The following is a 17632-nucleotide window of genomic DNA, read 5'->3' on the forward strand; positions in this document are numbered from 1 at the left end:
GATGCAGGGCACCTGGGTGGCTCAGTCAGTTAAGTGTCTGCCTTCGGCTCAGGTTATGGTCTCTCCGGGTCCTGGGATCGAGTCCCACATTGGGCTTCCTACTCAGCGGGGAGTCTGCCTCTCCCTCTGTCCCTTCCCCCAGCTCATGTGCGCTCTCTCTATCTCCTCTCAAAAATAAGTAAACACAAAATCTTTAAAAAAAAAAAAAAAAGCAAGATGCAGATGAAGGGTACTCAAAACTTTCTGGTCTCCTTCACACTCCTAAAATTACTGAAATTTCGAAGAACTTTTGTTTATATAAGTTTTATCTATTGATGTTTATCATATTGAGAAATTAAAACAAACATCTAAATACATTGAAAATAACAGCAATAAACCCATTATATTATGGATAACACACTGTTTATGAAAAATAACTATATTCTAAAACAAAAAGTGAGAAGAGTGGTGATGTTTTACATTTCTATGATTCAAATAATCCAGTTTAACAGAAGACAGCTGGGTTGTCATAGCTATTTCTATATTCACCTGCTGTGATGGCTTTTTGGCTGAAATTTATGAAGGAAATCTACCCTTGCACAGATAATGTAGTTAGAAAAGAGGGGTCTGGAAGACTCTCTGAAAGGGTCTTAGTGAACGTGAAGGGGTCCTCAGACCACATCTTGACGATAGGAGGTGGACTATTCCCAAAGTTTTAGAAAAGACTTGAGAATCATTTTTATTCTTTTCTGTTAAGGCAAGATATTCTATTTCTTACTGCTAAGTCCTTCAATTTTGTGGTTCTGTTTTGTCTGGCAGGACACCAAATTTTTCCTTTTCTTCTTTTCCCTTTCACCATCCAATTGCCAAAGGGCCATTCTTTCTCCCTTCCTTTTGGCCCTTTTTTTTTTTTTTTAAAGATTTTATTTATTTATTTGACACAGAGAGAGAGAGACAGCCAGCGAGAGAGGGAACACAAGCAGGGGGAGTGGGAGAGGAAGAAGCAGGCTCCCAGAGGAGGAGCCTGATGCGGGGCTGGATCCCAGAATGCCGGGATCACAACCTGAGCTGAAGGCAGACGCTTAACCGCTGTGCCACCCAGGCACCCCATGGTCTTTTCCTTTCCAAGATGTTTAGAAGACTGTCCCTTTAAATCAGTTTGCCTTTTAAATAAGTCTGTCTCTATGAATCAGGCACCTGGCCTTTATATTGTGTCTCTTTAAACCGAGTGCCTGCAAAGGGCACCAATCTCTTTTAAACTCAGTGCCTCTATGTTTTTATGGTGTCTGGTCCTTTAAGATGACATATTTAACTATGAAATTCTTCCCCTGCAGTATGTAGTCTAATCTTCCTTTATTTTAAAAGTAGTTTCAGATTTTGAGTGAATTTAATCTTTCTGGTGATCTCTCCAACTCACCCACAGGTCCCTTCACTAGTGTTTTTCTGTCTTCCTCTAATTTTTTTCTCAGTCTGCCTTTACTTGCCTCAAAGCACCTAGCAGGATGGGGTGGGACAGGTGTGTGGGATGTGTGGTTCATGTTTCTTTTCCTCACAGTTACATTTCAGATGAGGCATTCTGTCTTCAGGTAATAATGAGTGTGTAGTTTTTTGTTTTTTTCTAATTTATTTATTTGGGGGTGGGGTGGGGGGACAGAGGGAAAGGGAGAGAGGGAATCCCAAACAGGCTCCATGCCCAGGGCAGAGCCCAATGTGTGGCTTGATCTCATGACCTGAGCTGAAACCAAGAATTGGACACTTAACTGACTGCGCCACCCAGGTGCCCCCGAGGGTGTAGCTTTGACAGATTTTTCCTACACATGATATTTCATGTCATGTGGGAAGATTTGGGGGGAAGTTGTTTATTTCATATCCTCCTTGGTCTGCAGCTACCCAAAAGTCCTAACATTACATTTTTAACATTAAAAGGTAGTTACCAAATTTTTAAAAATCGGACTTTAGTGAGTGGTCTTTTACCTGAATGTTTCTTCTTGTAGCTGTTCCAGCTGAGTTTGGAGCTGCAGATGCCTTCTTCCTGCAGGACTGTTAGGATCTTCTATAGAATCGGATTGATTAAGTCTTTCCATTAATACCTGATTCTCTGCCAAGAGACTACTTTTCTCCTCTTGCAATGCTGCAACCTGTTAGAATATAGGAAGACAGCAATTATTTCTTCCAATTACACTGGCATCAGCATAATCACTTGTGAATTACCATTATGAAAGCCTGTTTTAATCAACTGTCACTTAAAACTATTATATTACTTTGGAATATTGCACAGGCAGAGCAATATGTAAGAGTAAGCAAGAATTCATTCTTTATATCTAAAAAGATAGTTCACAAATAAGATATGTATATGGCAACTAAGCACACAAAAATAGACTCATGATTAATCATTAAGGAAATGCAAATTAAAACCACAATGTTTTACCAATGCACTCTTACTAAAATGGCTCAGATAAAAAATACTGGCTATACCAAGTGTTGGGAAAGATGTAGAATTTTTTTTCCTTTGCTTTTAAAAGTAGGCTCCATGTGGAGCCCAACACTGGGCTTGAACTCATGACCCTGAGATCATGCCCTGAGCTAGGATCAAGAAAGAGTCAGATGCTTAACCGACTGAGCCACCCAGGCTCCCCTAAAGATGTAGAACAAATGGAAATCTCATACGTCTCTGGTGAGAATGTAAAATGCTTCAAGCACTTTGGAAAGCAGCTTTGCATTTTCCAAAAAAATTAAACATGCAACTACCACATGACCCAGCCAGTATTTACTTACTCAAGAGAAATAAAAGCACATGGCCACACAAAGACTTATAAAGAATGTTAACAGCAGTTTTGGTTATAGAAAAACCAGAAACAGCACAAATGTTCATCAATAGCTGAATGGAAAAATTCTAGTATATTCATGCAATAGAATACTATTTGGCAATAAAAAAAGAATTAACTATTGATACTATCAACATGAATGAATCACAAAATAATGAAAGAAGTCAGACATAAAAAAAGGGTATATACAATGTATTATTCTTTTATATGCAATTCTAGAAGATATGAGCTAATCTATAGTGACAAAGCAGAGCTGGGGACTAGAGCGGGAATAAAAAGAGTCATGAGGAAACTTTCGAGGGTGATGGGTTCATTATATTAATTGTGGTAATGTTTTCACACATTCATACATGCCAACATGCATCAAAATTGTACACTTGAAATACGAACAGTTTATTATATGTTAATTATAGCTCAATAAAGTGGTAAGAACAAAAGTTAACTGCCATTTCTAATTCTCACTTGCCACCCCCCACTTTCTCTTGAACTCATTCTGGTTGGGCTACTGGCCCCACCATTCCACAGAACTGCTCATCAGATCACTACTGGTTGGGCTACTGGCCCCACCATTCCACAGAACTGCTCATCAGATCACTACTGACGCTTCCATGTCACTGTGAACAATCAACACATGACACAACCAATCACATCCTCCTCCCTGAAGCAGTTTTTTCGCTTGGCTGCCAGGACACCCTACTCTCCTTTCCTACCAGGCTTCTCTTTCTCCTTACTCAATTCTTCTAATGGGTTAGAGTGCCCTACAGCTTTCCTTCTCTACAGTGACGACTTCCAGTTTCGTGGCTGTAAACATCATCTATTCAGTGACAACTCGCACATTTCTATTTCTCATCTGGAACCCTAAACTGGGTATTACTTCCATGTGGATGTCTAATAGGAATCTCAAATTTAAATTGTCCAAGGGGAGCCCTTAATTTCTCCTCACTCCCCAGTCCTTCCAGTCCTTCCCATTTCAGTGAAAGTAACTCTATCCTTCCAGTTGCTCAGTCATAGTCCCTTAACATCTCTACTTCATACCCACATCCAATCTGTCAGCAAATATCACTGGCTCTACCTTCACACATATTTTTAGCACTTACCAGCCCAAAATTATGATCTAAGCCAACATAATTTTTTTTTGCCTGGATTACTGCAACAACTTCCTAATTAGTCTCTTAAATTTGACCCTTGCCTCCCTTTAGTCTATTCTCCATAAAGCAGCCCCAGTAGCCCATCAAAACAAAACTCAGATCACATGACTACTTTGCTCAAATCCTCCAGTGGCTTCCCATTTACTCAGTTAAAATCTTTACAAAGGCTTATAAGGCCTCTCCAGACTGATTTCCACTTCACACACACACTCCTCAATGGGTACTCAGTAATGTTTGTTGAATAAATGAAGCTAAAATGCCAGCTCTATAATTGTCAGATTTCCATAAATGCATGAGTACTTTTCTCAGAACAGAGCAGTGGCTCTGTTCCATGCCACTGGCCTATTTCATTCATTTCTGCTCTTTCCTCCTTTTTAAAAAATGAGGTATGCCTATATATTTGCCAGAAGTCTTTTTCACACACACAGAAAAAGGACACTACAGGCATACCTCATTTTACTGCACATCTCAGTACTGCAATTTTTACAAATTGAAGGTCTGTGGCAACCAAGTCTACAGGCACCATTGTTCCAACAGCATTTGCTCACTTCATGTCTCTGCTACATTTTGATAATTCTTGCAATATTTCAAACTTTTTCATTATTACTGTATGGTGATCTGTGATCTTTGATGTTACTATTGTAATTGCCTTGGGGTGCCACAAAACACGCCCATATAAGATGGTGAATTTAATTGATAACTTTTGAGTATGTTCTGATTGCTTCACTGACCAGCTGTTCCTTCCCTCACTGGCCTCTCTCCTCAAGCCTCCCTATACCCTGAGACATAACAATATGGAAATTAGGCCAGTTAATAACCCTACAATGCCCTGTAAGTATTCAAGTAAAAGCTTGTACATCTCTCATTTTAAATCAAAAGCTAGAAATGATTAAGCTTAATGAGGAAGGCATTTTGAAAGCTGAGAGAGGCTGAAAGCCCGGCTCCTTGTACCAGTTTAGCCAAACTGTGAATGCAGAGGAAAAGTTCTTGAAGGAAATTGAAAGTTTAAAGCTACTCCAGTGAACGTGCAAATGATAAGAAAAAGAGACAGCCTTATTGCGGATACAGAGAAAGTTTTAGTGGTCTGGATAGAAGATCAAACCAGCCACAACATTCCCTTCAGCCAAAGCCTAATCCAAACCCACAATAACTCTGAGATATGTTTATAATGAAAAATAATACACAACATGATTTAAGAAAAAAAAATCAGACAAGAAAAAGGGGCTTATAATGAAAAGTTAGTTTCCTGTTGAGTTTTTCTACTTGAAGAGACAACTAATTTTAACTATTCCTAACTTTACTGTTTTGGGCTGGTATTTTACATTTCTAGGTGTTTTACACCACCATTTCATGCTTTATCAACCTTAGACATTATCTAGTGACTTCTCTGACAGATTAAACTATACCCACTTGTGTCATCCTTCCTTTCCACAAATACAATTATATCACTATTCTTGTTTCCTTTACTGGTCATCTCTACAATCCTAAACAAGTACTTATTGACTCCTTTCGCTCAATCCCCTACCCGTTCATTCACTCTCTCAAATGTTCATTGTGTGGCTACTATATGGAGCATGGACTACATGACCATGGAAGGCATTCCCAGGAGGCCTAATTTAGTACTGGGCACATCTCAGTGCCCAATTAATATTTTATGACCAATAAAACAGGTGATTTTGAGCTGAGACTGGATGACTAGAAGGAACCAGCCATGTAATGGATGCTGTGCCTCAGAAGTGGTTCTTGATTCCCTTCTGGTAAGGCAAGAACATTAGTGACCCTACCTTTTCCTCTTGTCTCCTGTCCTCATCTACCGCTCTCATTTGTACTTTTACTTTGGCAATAACATTTCACTACAGACAATTCTAAATGATGAAATTGGTTTATATTATTACTTTAGAGATCACATTATCAAGTGGGTTACTACTGTTTTCTGCAAAGCTAAGTGTATTATAGGGCAACCCCTTCTCTTCTCTTAACTTCTCTGTAACCCTGCCATTCACTTTGCAATCTGTCTATACCAAGGACTGGTAAGCTCTTCCATAAAGAATCAGTGAATATTTTAGGTTTTGAGAGCTATAGGTCTCTTTGGCAAGTACTCAACTCTGTCACTGTAGCATGAAAGCAGTCACAGGTAATATGTGAAGAAGCGGGGCTGTGCTACAATAAACCTTTACCTACAAAAACAGATGGCAAGCTGTAGTTTGCCAATCCGAGTGTATAACTTTAATGTTATATTATCAGAGATAATATTTATATTCTAGTCATAAAAATAATCAACTCATTATTATTACTAATCTTAGCATTTGTGTAAAGTTTTCAAAATTCTGAAAAGCAATTAATGGCACTTATATTGTGACTAGATAAATATCATTTACTGTATGACCCAGCAAGTGTGCTATGATTACACTTCCTCCTACGGGTAACCACAGCAATGACCAACATCTCTGCCTTTCAAAGTAAAATGTTTCTATTATAAAACATTATGAATTCTGTAGTCATGACCCAGCTTTAACAAGTATCAAAACACGGCCAATTATGTCTTATTTGTACCTTTCCTTCCATCCCCCATCTCCATAATTTGAGGTAAATCCCACATAATTTTTTACTTATTTTTTTTAATTGTGAGAGACTTCTTAAACTTTATCCTATTAAATTTTTTACTTTAACAATTCTATTTTTAATTTACTTAAGTGTTTGATTTCTGATTTTAGCATCATGTCCCAGATGGAGTATCTTTACTAATTTCACTGAGGGTTTTAAATAGATTAATTAGATTAATCTCTGCTACTACCCCAAATTTCTCCACTTCCTCTAGGACTACTTTCCCGTTTATCTTGCTTTCTCTTCCGTAATGCAGATTTTCCTTAGTTAAGTAATCAAAGCAAGGGAAACTGTAAGCTATGCATTCATAAGCTTCACATTAGGGCTTATCTATAAAGAGCTGGACTTTATGTAAATTATGAGTATCTACTATGGATATTGGCAAACCCTACAAATGAGGGCTTTAAAAAAATCTCCCCACCCCTCTCTATAGTTAGCACAGATAGTCCTCCTTTCTTTTCTTGTGTCCTTATACCATTTTCATTCATTTATTATCAATTTAATGGGGTTGCAGGAAGGAAAGAAAATTAATGTATTTGATGAGTCTACTATCTTTAACCAAAAATCTGTTCCCCCCACTTTTTTCATTAATTAGGATTGCATGATAGCCAAACTATACTGTATGGTAGTACATAGTATGTTTGGTGTTGCTTACAGTGGTACATTTCAAATAGGTGGTACATAGAAAAGATCTCTAACCTGCATATCCAGTTCATGGCATCTTTGAGCAATTTCTTCCTTTGCTGACAAAGCTTCATTTAGTTCCTCTGTAGTTTTCTTCAACTAGTTAGAAACAAAGAGATACAATAAACGTTTCAATATGAAGTAGCAACAATTAATAACTACATAGGCACAGTAAGGAATTAAAACACTTTCCTCTCATTTCTTTCTGAGGGGCAGGAAGAAACCAAGAGCTCTTCTGACGAGTCAAAAGCAGCCATTTCTAACTTTGAATATCTTCTAGTCTTAAGTCTTGTCTTTTCTGTGTTCTGAATCTGGTTCTTTCCTCTTATCAAGTTTCCTTACACCTTCCTATCTGGGCTACATGATTCTTGGTAATGTTGATTCTGTAATAACTGAGAAATTTTCCCTTGATAAAATATGCAGGTGCTAGAGTATGGGCGTTTCAATTGTTGAACTATATACTATTTCAACACATGTTCTTCAGTCATATTAAACCTTTATGTTAATTTGTATAACACAGTTTTAAAAATACTTTTATTATTCTGATTCTCAACACAAACCAAACATTTCTGAGTTGTGTCCCATAAACCCTAAGTTAGCAAAGCATGGACAAATTAATTAATTAAAACTGATTACTTAATTAAAAAAACTGATTAAAAATTATATTAGCTTTTCCTTTCATGTGACCAAACCTCTGGGTAATACAGATACAAAAAAAAATCATACAAGGCAACAACTTTAAAATTTAACACCACAAAGTAAGGGAAGCAAATTACAACTCGGGTTAAAATTTTATCATGTCCAAAGATTTTCCTATAAAACATTTAGAAACCACTGGGAAGAAAAGAGAAAGGATAACACGTCTATTCACACTTTGGAACAGATGTCTCAGGACAGCTGGAACACAGAAACTGCCAATGTAAGTCGCAGTATTTTACTGAAAAGCAGTAATTAAAATTACAAAATAACTTTTTGGTTAAAATTGCAAGAATACACTGCAGAATTCCTTCAAATACAGAATTCCTTCAAAAATACAGAACTCCTTCAAAAATACAGATTCCTTAGTGCATTTAACTATCTACTGACTGTTCAATCCTTCACAATGATGAAAGGTGGAGCAGACATTTACAACGGAAAACTCATGTGAAATAAAAGGTAATTTGTATTATAAGTAAATCAAAAGATTAAAATGCATGCCACTTTCCAGGAATGCATCTGTTGTGTTCGGCATACAGAAAGATATCACCAATGAAAAAAAGAAAAATCATGACTAGAAAACACGAATTACAATGACTTAAATTCATTTTAAAGTGGGTCATGCAATATTTTAATTATGAATTATAAATTTAATTACAAATATGTAATATCCACTAGTAAAGTAGCTTAAGTCTTGGATTTAAGTAAAAAACAATTTATAAGCAAATTCAACTGAAGCATTCTTTTCATTAATATCTAAAGTTTATCCTTTTCAAACTCTACATGGATTAAAAAGAATGCAAAATTAGATACCTGGCGATCAAGGTCAACATAGGCATCGTTTCCAGCAGAGACAGGAGATTCCTTACTCATCAGCTGAAATTAAGATTTAAATGACTGTAACTATGAGGCAAAAATGACATCATATAAAATATATTAGACAACATGAACACCCAGCCACCACAGAATTACAAAAATTAAAATGAAAACACAAATGTAAAAGGAACATTTTCCTATACACTGAAACTTTTCAGTCTGAAATTTTTTTCATCCCAGGATAATGCCTTCATTTAAAATTACAGGTCTAAATTCTGGTGCTCATTTTCACTGTAAGCCCAGTCATAAGAATCAAGACAAACCTTTAAGTTTAAAAAGTGGCTAAATCTTTTAAAACTGACTTTTCAGTAAAAAACAGCAACACTTAAGTAACTCTATCTAAAGAATAAATACGGGCAACATCAATATTAGGCAAAATGAACCGGCTGATGTTTATAACACACACACAACACACACAACACACACACACACACACACACACACACACACACACCTGTCTTAGCCTCTCTCACCCTTGTGTTGCAGAGAGAGGATCCATAACGTGTGAGGGTTTGGGGGAGAAGGGGATAAAATTCTGACTGTGACAAATGTCAGGGGCAGACTCAAATGGTCCCAATTTTCTATTGTTTCCTTCTTATGTTCTGTCTGAAGGGCAAAAGAAAGGGGGACAATTAGAAATGTGGGGATGCACTTTGAGAGATTTGTAATTTCAGCCTTCAGCATCATTCTCGAGAGAACGGAAACGTTATGTTCAGCTGTATTTTTTTCTCCTTATCAGTGGCTCTCAAAGTGAAGTTCTCAAACCATCAGCGTTGCCTGGAAACTCTTCAGAAATGCAAATAACTGGGTCCCAGCCCAGATGTACTGACTCAGAAACTCTGAGGTTAGGGCTCAGCAACATATTTAATAAAGTCCTCCAAATGATTCTGATACATACTGAAGTTTGAGAATCACTACTCTATACTAACGGATGAGAAGAGTTCAAAGTCCTTCAGCATAATCAGAAAAAAAAAAAATCTCAGGAAGAGTAAAAAAATACTGGTTTCAGTGTTTATGTTTTTCCTGTGACAATCATCAGATTTTTAAGACTTCTTGCAACTGAAAAAATAATCCCACTGTAAAGAATATACAATTCATAAAAATATAAAAAGAAAAAACCATTATTCTACCATCTAGAACAATCACTTTATAATTTTGAAATATTTAGGAAGCTGCCATCCATGGGTGTAGCACACACAGGTCAAGTGAGAAAGTGAAGCATATTACCGTGTGACACAGGCTGTGACAGGCTCAGAGAGGCAGCACCTACTCAGAGGTAGGTAGTAGAAAGTCTAGGAGTATTTTCCCCCAGTCTTTTTCTTTTTCTCACGGTTACAGTTAAGTCCTCACCATAACACAGCGACAACTCTGAATAAAAACCTAGGTGTCCCACACTCTGAATACCACCTTTTCTCAACCCTGGTCTCTCTCAATTACGTTTAGGTTATGTGCTCCTCAATTTGAGGTTTCCAAGCCCTATACCTCCCTCCTTTCTCCTGGGCTTCTAATGAGAATCCATCATTCTGATATTCACTTCCTTCCTTACTCTAGACTTTATAGTAAACATTATTGTTTTTGCCTGCTCACATTTACCCCTCCTCCTTCTGCTAACACCATCATCTTATTTTTGGGAATTTCCGTCCCCTGCTTTAGCTTCCATGGTTCATCATTTGTTTAACCAACTACCTTCTACTTTCTAGCCTAGACTTTCCAGTCTATTATGTTGGTGACCTTTGTTAATATCTCAATTTTCTTATCTTCCATTCCTTCTTCCTGGCAAAATCTCAGTCTAAGATCAATTTACCTACCTATCTCTTCTGGCCATACACCAGATTGCTAAGTACTGAGAAAGTGAAAAAAAAAAAATTAAATCATAAAACACTGTTAATAGTTTCCAATTTCAACTGGGCCTTTAAAGTTGCCCCAAATGTACAAAAATGCTTCCTCAGTCAGCAGTCTCTTTACTCCTTTGAGAGATTATTCAAAACCTTTCCTACTTCTCAAACCTCCTCACTCTTCAGCAGAAAAACCTGTCTCCAAATAAGAATTTCCCATGTCTTATCCACAAAACTGGCAATGTTCATTTCACCCTTTCCTTTTTCTTTTTCTTTTTTTTTAAGATTTTATTTATTTATTCGACAGAGATAGAGACAGCCAGTGAGAGAGGGAACACAAGCAGGGGGAGTGGGAGAGGAAGAAGCAGGCTCCCAGCAGAGGAGCCTGATGTGGGGCTCGATCCCATAACGCCAGGATCACGCCCTGAGCCGAAGGCAGACGCTTAACCGCTGTGCCACCCAGGCGCCCCTCACCCTTTCCTTTTTCAATCTTGTCTTAAGACAACTGCTATTCTTCCCATTGAAGGCTAATCCCTCCACTTGTGCTCCCTGACCCAATCTCCTCTCAGCTTCTTTAGTAGGATGGCTATTATAAAAAAGATGGGCAGAAATGCCTAGGTGGCACAGTCTGTTGAGTGTCCAACTCCTGGTTCCTCAGCTCAGGTCATGATGTCAGGGTCATGGGATGGAGTCCCACGTCAGGCTCCACACCCGCTCAGCACAGAGCCTGCTTGAGTTTCTCCCTCTCCCTCTGCCCCTCCTGCTTGTGTGCTAAAATAAATGAATTTCAATTTCAATATGCCCAGAAGAATTAACTGCAGGTGTTAAAAAAAAACCCTTATACTAACACTCACAGCAGCATTATTCACAACAGACAAAAGGTAGGAACAACCCAAATGTCCCTCAACTGATGAATAAACAAAATGTTGCACATCCATACAATGGATTATTCAGCTATAAAAAGGAACAAGTATTGATACATGCCACAAAATAACCTTGAAAAATATTATGCTAAATGAACAAACACACAAAAAGCCACATATCATATGATTCCATTTATATGAAATATCCAGAATAGGGAAATTCATAGAGACAGAAAGCAGATTACTGGTTGACATGGGCTGGAGCAAGGAGGAAATGAGAACTGCCTGTATAGCGGGTGTACAGGGTTTCCTTTTGTGGTGATGGAAAAAGTGCTGGAACAAAATAGTGATAATGTTTGCACATTATGAACATACTAAATGTCAATAATGGCAAATTTTGTTATGTGTATTTTACCACAGTAAATAAATAAATGTCAGCAATACCTGAAAAAAGAAACATAAATAGAATGTACCTGAAGGAAAAAAAAAAGACTACCATTTAACAGAAGCCCTTCTTACTTCCTTTATTCTATGCAGCTACCCCATTTCTCCCCCAAGGTCCAATCAGTCACCAAACCTATTGATTCAAGCTCCTATAATTTTCAAATCTGTCCACCTGTCTCCACCCTGACTGCCATAACCTAGTTCAGGCTTCCATCATTCTTCACTGGATAATTACCGAGGTCTCTTAACTGCTCTCCCTTTTTCTAGCCCAGTTTTCCTCCAAACCATTCTTCTCATCATACAGATTTTCTTAAATACAGACTTAAATGTATTTTCTCCTTAAAATCTATTCACTGATTACCAAAATCCCAACTCCCTAATGAAACTGCTCAATATTCTAATGATTTTAGGTCTCTTGTTTCATTTCCAAACACTCTCTACCCTCACCATGTTTGCTACAGGCATTCTTCTTTCAGTACATCCAACATGCCATGTAGGTCTTGCTTTCTCTTGCCTCCTGGACTTTAGAACAATTTTTGCCCTTTCCTTATCCATCTTCCATGCTCAGTCAAGACCCACCTTCTCTGAGAAGCCTTCCCTTAAGTTCCCAAGCTGAGTTAGCTACTCCTTTGAGGTACTCCTGATATTTTTCCCATCTTGGTACTTTTCATTTTGAATGCTTTGAATGTATGTGAATTGCTTGGTTAGCCATTTCTCCCATGAGATTGAGACTTTGCAGGGGCAAGAGACCATGTGTGTCTTGTTCATAATTACATCCCGAATGCGTACTATAGCTCCTGGTGCATATTAGGTGCTTGATGGTATGTGCTAAATGAATAAAAGGAATATGCACATAAAAGACACACCATCTATTCTTAAAATCTAATTGTATGTACAATTTAATATATTGCTTGGTTCACTTGACATTTAAAATTTTTTTTAAAAGATTTTATTTATTTATTTGAGAGAGCAAGCAAGTGCACAAGCAGGGGAAGCAGCAGAGGGAGAGGGAGAAGCAGGTTCTCTACCAAGCAGGGAACCCAACATGGGGCTCGATCCCAGGACCCTGGGATCATGACATGAGCCCAAGGCAGACGCTTAACCGACTGAGCCACCCAGGTGTCCCTCACTTGATAACTTGTATTTTTTTAAAGCTTTATTATTTTAGAGAACGAGAACGTGTGTGTGGGGGGAGGGGGGTGTGCAAAGGGAGAGGGAAAGAGAGTCTTTTTTTTAAAGATTTTATTTATTTATTCAACAGAGATAGAGACAGCCAGCGAGAGAGGGAACACAAGCAGGGGGAGTGGGAGAGGAAGAAGCAGGCTCATAGCGGAGGAGCCTGATGTGGGGCTCGATCCCAGAATGCCGGGATCACACCCTGAGCTGAAAGCAGACGCTCAACCGCTGTGCCACCCAGGCGCCCCGAGGGAGAGAGAGTCTTAAAGCAGACTCCACACTGAACACAGAGCCTCACGGAGGGGGGGACACACACACACACACACACACACACACACCCCCCTTGGTTTTGTCTCAGGTTGTGTCATGTCTCAGGACCTTGAGACAAAACCAAGAGTCAGATGCTCAGCCAACTGCACCAGCCAGGCGCCCCCTAAGAAAAAGTTTTTAAAACAAATCAGTATCAGCTATATAATATTCCACGAGATGGAGGTACCCTAATTTAAACACTTGCTTCCCAATGGATGCACGCTGTTGTCGTATTTCTATTAATATAAAATAGTTTGGAGGTTCCTAGCTGGCTCAGTAGGAAGAGCATGTGATTCTTGATCTTGGGGTTGTGAGTTCAAGCCCCACACTGGGTCTAGTAGAGATTAACTTAAATAAACAAACTTCAAAAAAATTATATAGGGGCGCCTGGGTGGCACAGCGGTTAAGCATCTGCCTTCGGCTCAGGGCGTGATCCTGGCGTTATGGAATCAAGCCCCACATCAGGCTCCTCTGCTATGAGCCTGCTTCTTCCTCTCCCACTCCCCCTGCTTCTGTTCCCTCTCTCGCTGGCTGTCTCTCTCTCTCTGTCGAATAAATAAATAAAATCTTTAAAAAAAAATTATATAAAACAGTTTGAGAAACACTGTTGTGCCCAATCTTGGTCTGAATTTTTAAATAATTCCTTGGGCTAGATTCACAGAATTAAAAATCATTTGGTCACAGATTTTAATTTTAAAAATATTCCTGATTATAATTACAAACTTGTAATTTTAGAAAAATTGGCAAATACACAAGAGCATAGAACATCCAACCATTTGGAGATGGCTAACATTTTGTCATTTTCACTCATCTTAATTTCTATTTTTAACAGAAATGGGATTATACTGCTCATGTGCTTGGTTTCCCTAATAAGCCTTACGCATACTGTTATATATTTTTCAAAAATATACTTAAATGCTATCCAATATGCCAATATATCATTCTACCATAATTTATTTATCTATCTGTGCCCCAATTGCTGGGCAGTCAGGTTACTTCTAATGTTTCAGTACTAGAAAATAATGCTGAAATAAACAATAAATGGTCCAGGCGTGGGCTCTGAACCCAGACTGCTTAGACCTGAATTCTAACTCTGCCACTACTTTTTGTGTGAACTCGAGGATACTCATACTATGTATGCTTCAGTTTCCCCTTTTATAAAATGGGGACAATAACAGCCTATACCTCAAAATATTAAATTTTCATTTTTTTAAATTTTGGTAAAATATATAGAACATAAAATTTGCCATTTTAACAATTTTAAGTCTACATTTCAGTAGCATTAACTATAACTATAGAGAATTTTAAATGAGTTAATAGACATAACGTGTTTAGTAAGTACCAGCACTACCTAGCACATTGTAGGTTTGAGATAATTGTCTGCCATTACTATTACTATTATGTATCTCTGTATTTCAGATGTCCTTAGGATAAATTCCTAAAAACCGAATTACGGATCAATTATAGTAAGGCAGAACTGTTAGTGGCCCCTTAGTCTTTTTCCTACTTTTGCTTAGTAACAGACTTCTCATATTTTGGCTGGTTTTCTGACTACCTGGAATAAAGACCACATTTCCCACGGTTTCGCTGTGTGGCTACGTGAGTAATATCTGGCTAATATGGGTGAAAACTGCTGAAAGTTTATTTAGAGGAAGTGGCTAACTCTTCCTCCAGTCCTTTCCGGTGGCTGGAAATGGAATGTGATAGCTGAACTTGAGAAGCCACAGCTGAGCCACTAAGTGGGAAACACACATTAAGGATGGCAGACTAAATAAGAAACAAGAAAGCTAGGTCCCTGATGACTACACAGCAGAATCCAGGACCACTTAAGAGCAAAATAACTTCTACCACCTTGCTTGAGAGATCATTATTTTGACATTTTAACACTCATGACCTAATATCTCATATGATATAAAAGAGTATAATATTTTTAAAAAGATGTACCAGTTTATCTTCCTACCATCAGAGCTGACAAACTGACCATCTTTTAAAAGCTTTGCTTTTTTGAAAGGTCCTGTATAGTAAGGAATTTGGCTGGCCTTTGTCCTGTTACTGGCAAGCAGCCTCTCAATCTCTGGAATTTCCTTACTGATAAGAGTATCTTTGTTATTTGTGGGCCCCTAGGTAGTGTAAGCTAAAAAGTTGGATGACTCAGCCTGCTTCTTCCTCTCCCACTCCCCTGCTGTGTTCCCTCTCGCTGACTGTCTCTCTGTCACATAAATAAATAAAATCTTAAAAAAAAAAAAAAAAAAGTTGGATGGCTCAAATTGGGGGCTGGCCATGCCAGAAAAACCAGCCAAGTATCAGAGGACTGGGTCTTTGAGCCACTTGATAATCAGCCTGATTTCTGGGGGGGAGGGGGAGGAGGAGAGCCGGAAACTGCATTCAACCCCATGGTCACTGAGACAATCAATCATACCTACATAATGAAACCTCAATAAAAACTCTGGACATGAAAACTCAGGTGAGCCTCCCCAGTTGGCAGTACTTTGGAACTGCCACACAGTAATGTGCTGGGAGCGTGATAAGTCTTGATTCCATGGAGAGGGAACAACAGAAACTTTGCATTTGGGACCTTCTAGACCTCACTGTATGCATTTTTGGGGTGGGGGGAGCTGGTTCCAGTTTGTATTCTTTTGCTATAATAATACTGTCATCATTCCTGAGTTCTGTAAATCAGAACCCTGAGGGGGTAGTGGGAACGCCTGGATTTATTTAAAAAAAACCCACAACTTAACTTAATTTGCACTTAGCATTTTTCATGTTGTCTTTTGTATTTTTTTCTCTGTCAGTTGCATGTTCAAGTCCTACATTGTCCTCTAATACCCCTAACGGTTTGTTCCATTGCTTTCATGATTAAAAAATTCTCACATCCTGAGATCAACTGGTTATTAATCTACATTTTATTTTTACTTTTATAGTTTTATGTTTCACATTTGATGGAGTTCAAGGCCTGCTACCCCAAAATATGGTACCTTGGCACACTGAATACTTCAAGCTGAAGGAACTGCCGAAATAGCAGGTACAGGAAGGATTTTCTGTCTTCTACTGAAGCAGGTCATAAAAGCCTCATGTGAGAGGTGCCCTCCCTATACTCAAAGGAAAGAAGCATCCTTTTCTCCGAAGATTAAGAGGGATTCTGAAAGAATTCTGAATCAACAGGACCTGCTGTTTCTACCAGGTTACTACTCTTAGCTCAAATCCTTGTTTGTCCTATCACATTTTTCCATGATTCTCACTCTTCATCAAACCTAGCACCAAAACACTCAGGTTTAAACCCTTCTTTGAAAAAATAAAATAAAAAATAAACACCTCTTTGGTCTTCATTTCCTTAAGAAGGTCTCTATGTCATGTAAAACTTATATTAAATACATCTGTATCCTTTTTCTTGTTAATCTGTCCTTTGATACAGAGGTCTCAGCTGAGAGAACTTGGATAGGCAGAAGAAAAAGATTTTTCCTCCCCTACAGTTTCAGTATAAATATTTGTCTAGAAATAGCTTGGGGTATGGTTGGAGTTGGAAGACCCACTTTCTGCCAAACAAGAAACCAATAATTAAGTGTAAGGTAGACTGCTAGTTTAAGATATGTATTTATAATGGCTTTAGGAATTAGTCTACTATTTCTAGTTCACCGGGGCATTTTTAAAAATTAGGAGTAGTTACTGAATAGCTATACCTACAAGACAAATGTGTGAGATTTAAATACAAATGAGAAATTTAAATGTATGATTTTTTTAATAAAAATGAGGCAAGCTATATCATAAGTGCAAAAAAAAATTCTCAAAAAATGAGGAGAATCTCTTTTTAAAATTTCTACGTCTACTGTTTAAGTTCCAGTTTGCTCCTTTAATTTATCACAAACAGTAAGCATAAAGCTCCAACATACCTCTTGAATGGCTGTCATGACAACATGTTGAACAGATTCCTCCATCATCATAATGGCTTGGATGTACTCTGAAAACAAGAACAATCTGGAATGTCACTGTTCAAGTTAAAGATGCTCAAGGAGTAAAGGCTCACACTTCATGAATTCTTTTAAGTAGTCTTCTATGTTTTCATTCTTCCCAGGAATTCTTCGTAAGTGGTTAAATACATGCATCACAGGTAAAGTAAAGGCCGAAAATCACAGTATTTCTCTTTCCTTAAGATAACCCCCCCCCCCAACATCACCATTACTTACAAAGTTGAGGCT

General features: G+C 38.1%; 1 protein-coding gene across 2 annotated transcripts in view; it reads right to left on the reverse strand.

The window, feature by feature from the left end:
* HOOK3 (hook microtubule tethering protein 3) overlaps positions 1–17632 on the reverse strand; it is a 97873-nt gene that overhangs the window by 42562 nt on the left and 37679 nt on the right. For both annotated transcript variants that reach the window (XM_034647667.1, XM_034647668.1), the window contains exons 6-9: positions 17327–17394; positions 8750–8812; positions 7256–7339; positions 1954–2117 (exon numbers count right to left, since the gene is read on the reverse strand). In XM_034647667.1, the coding sequence (XP_034503558.1) occupies positions 1954–2117; positions 7256–7339; positions 8750–8812; positions 17327–17394 (379 nt within the window). The remainder of the gene's footprint in view (positions 1–1953; positions 2118–7255; positions 7340–8749; positions 8813–17326; positions 17395–17632) is intronic.

The sequence above is a fragment of the Ailuropoda melanoleuca genome, chromosome 18 (genome assembly GCF_002007445.2).
Source record: "Ailuropoda melanoleuca isolate Jingjing chromosome 18, ASM200744v2, whole genome shotgun sequence".
In the NCBI taxonomy this organism is placed as follows: Eukaryota; Metazoa; Chordata; class Mammalia; order Carnivora; family Ursidae; genus Ailuropoda; species Ailuropoda melanoleuca.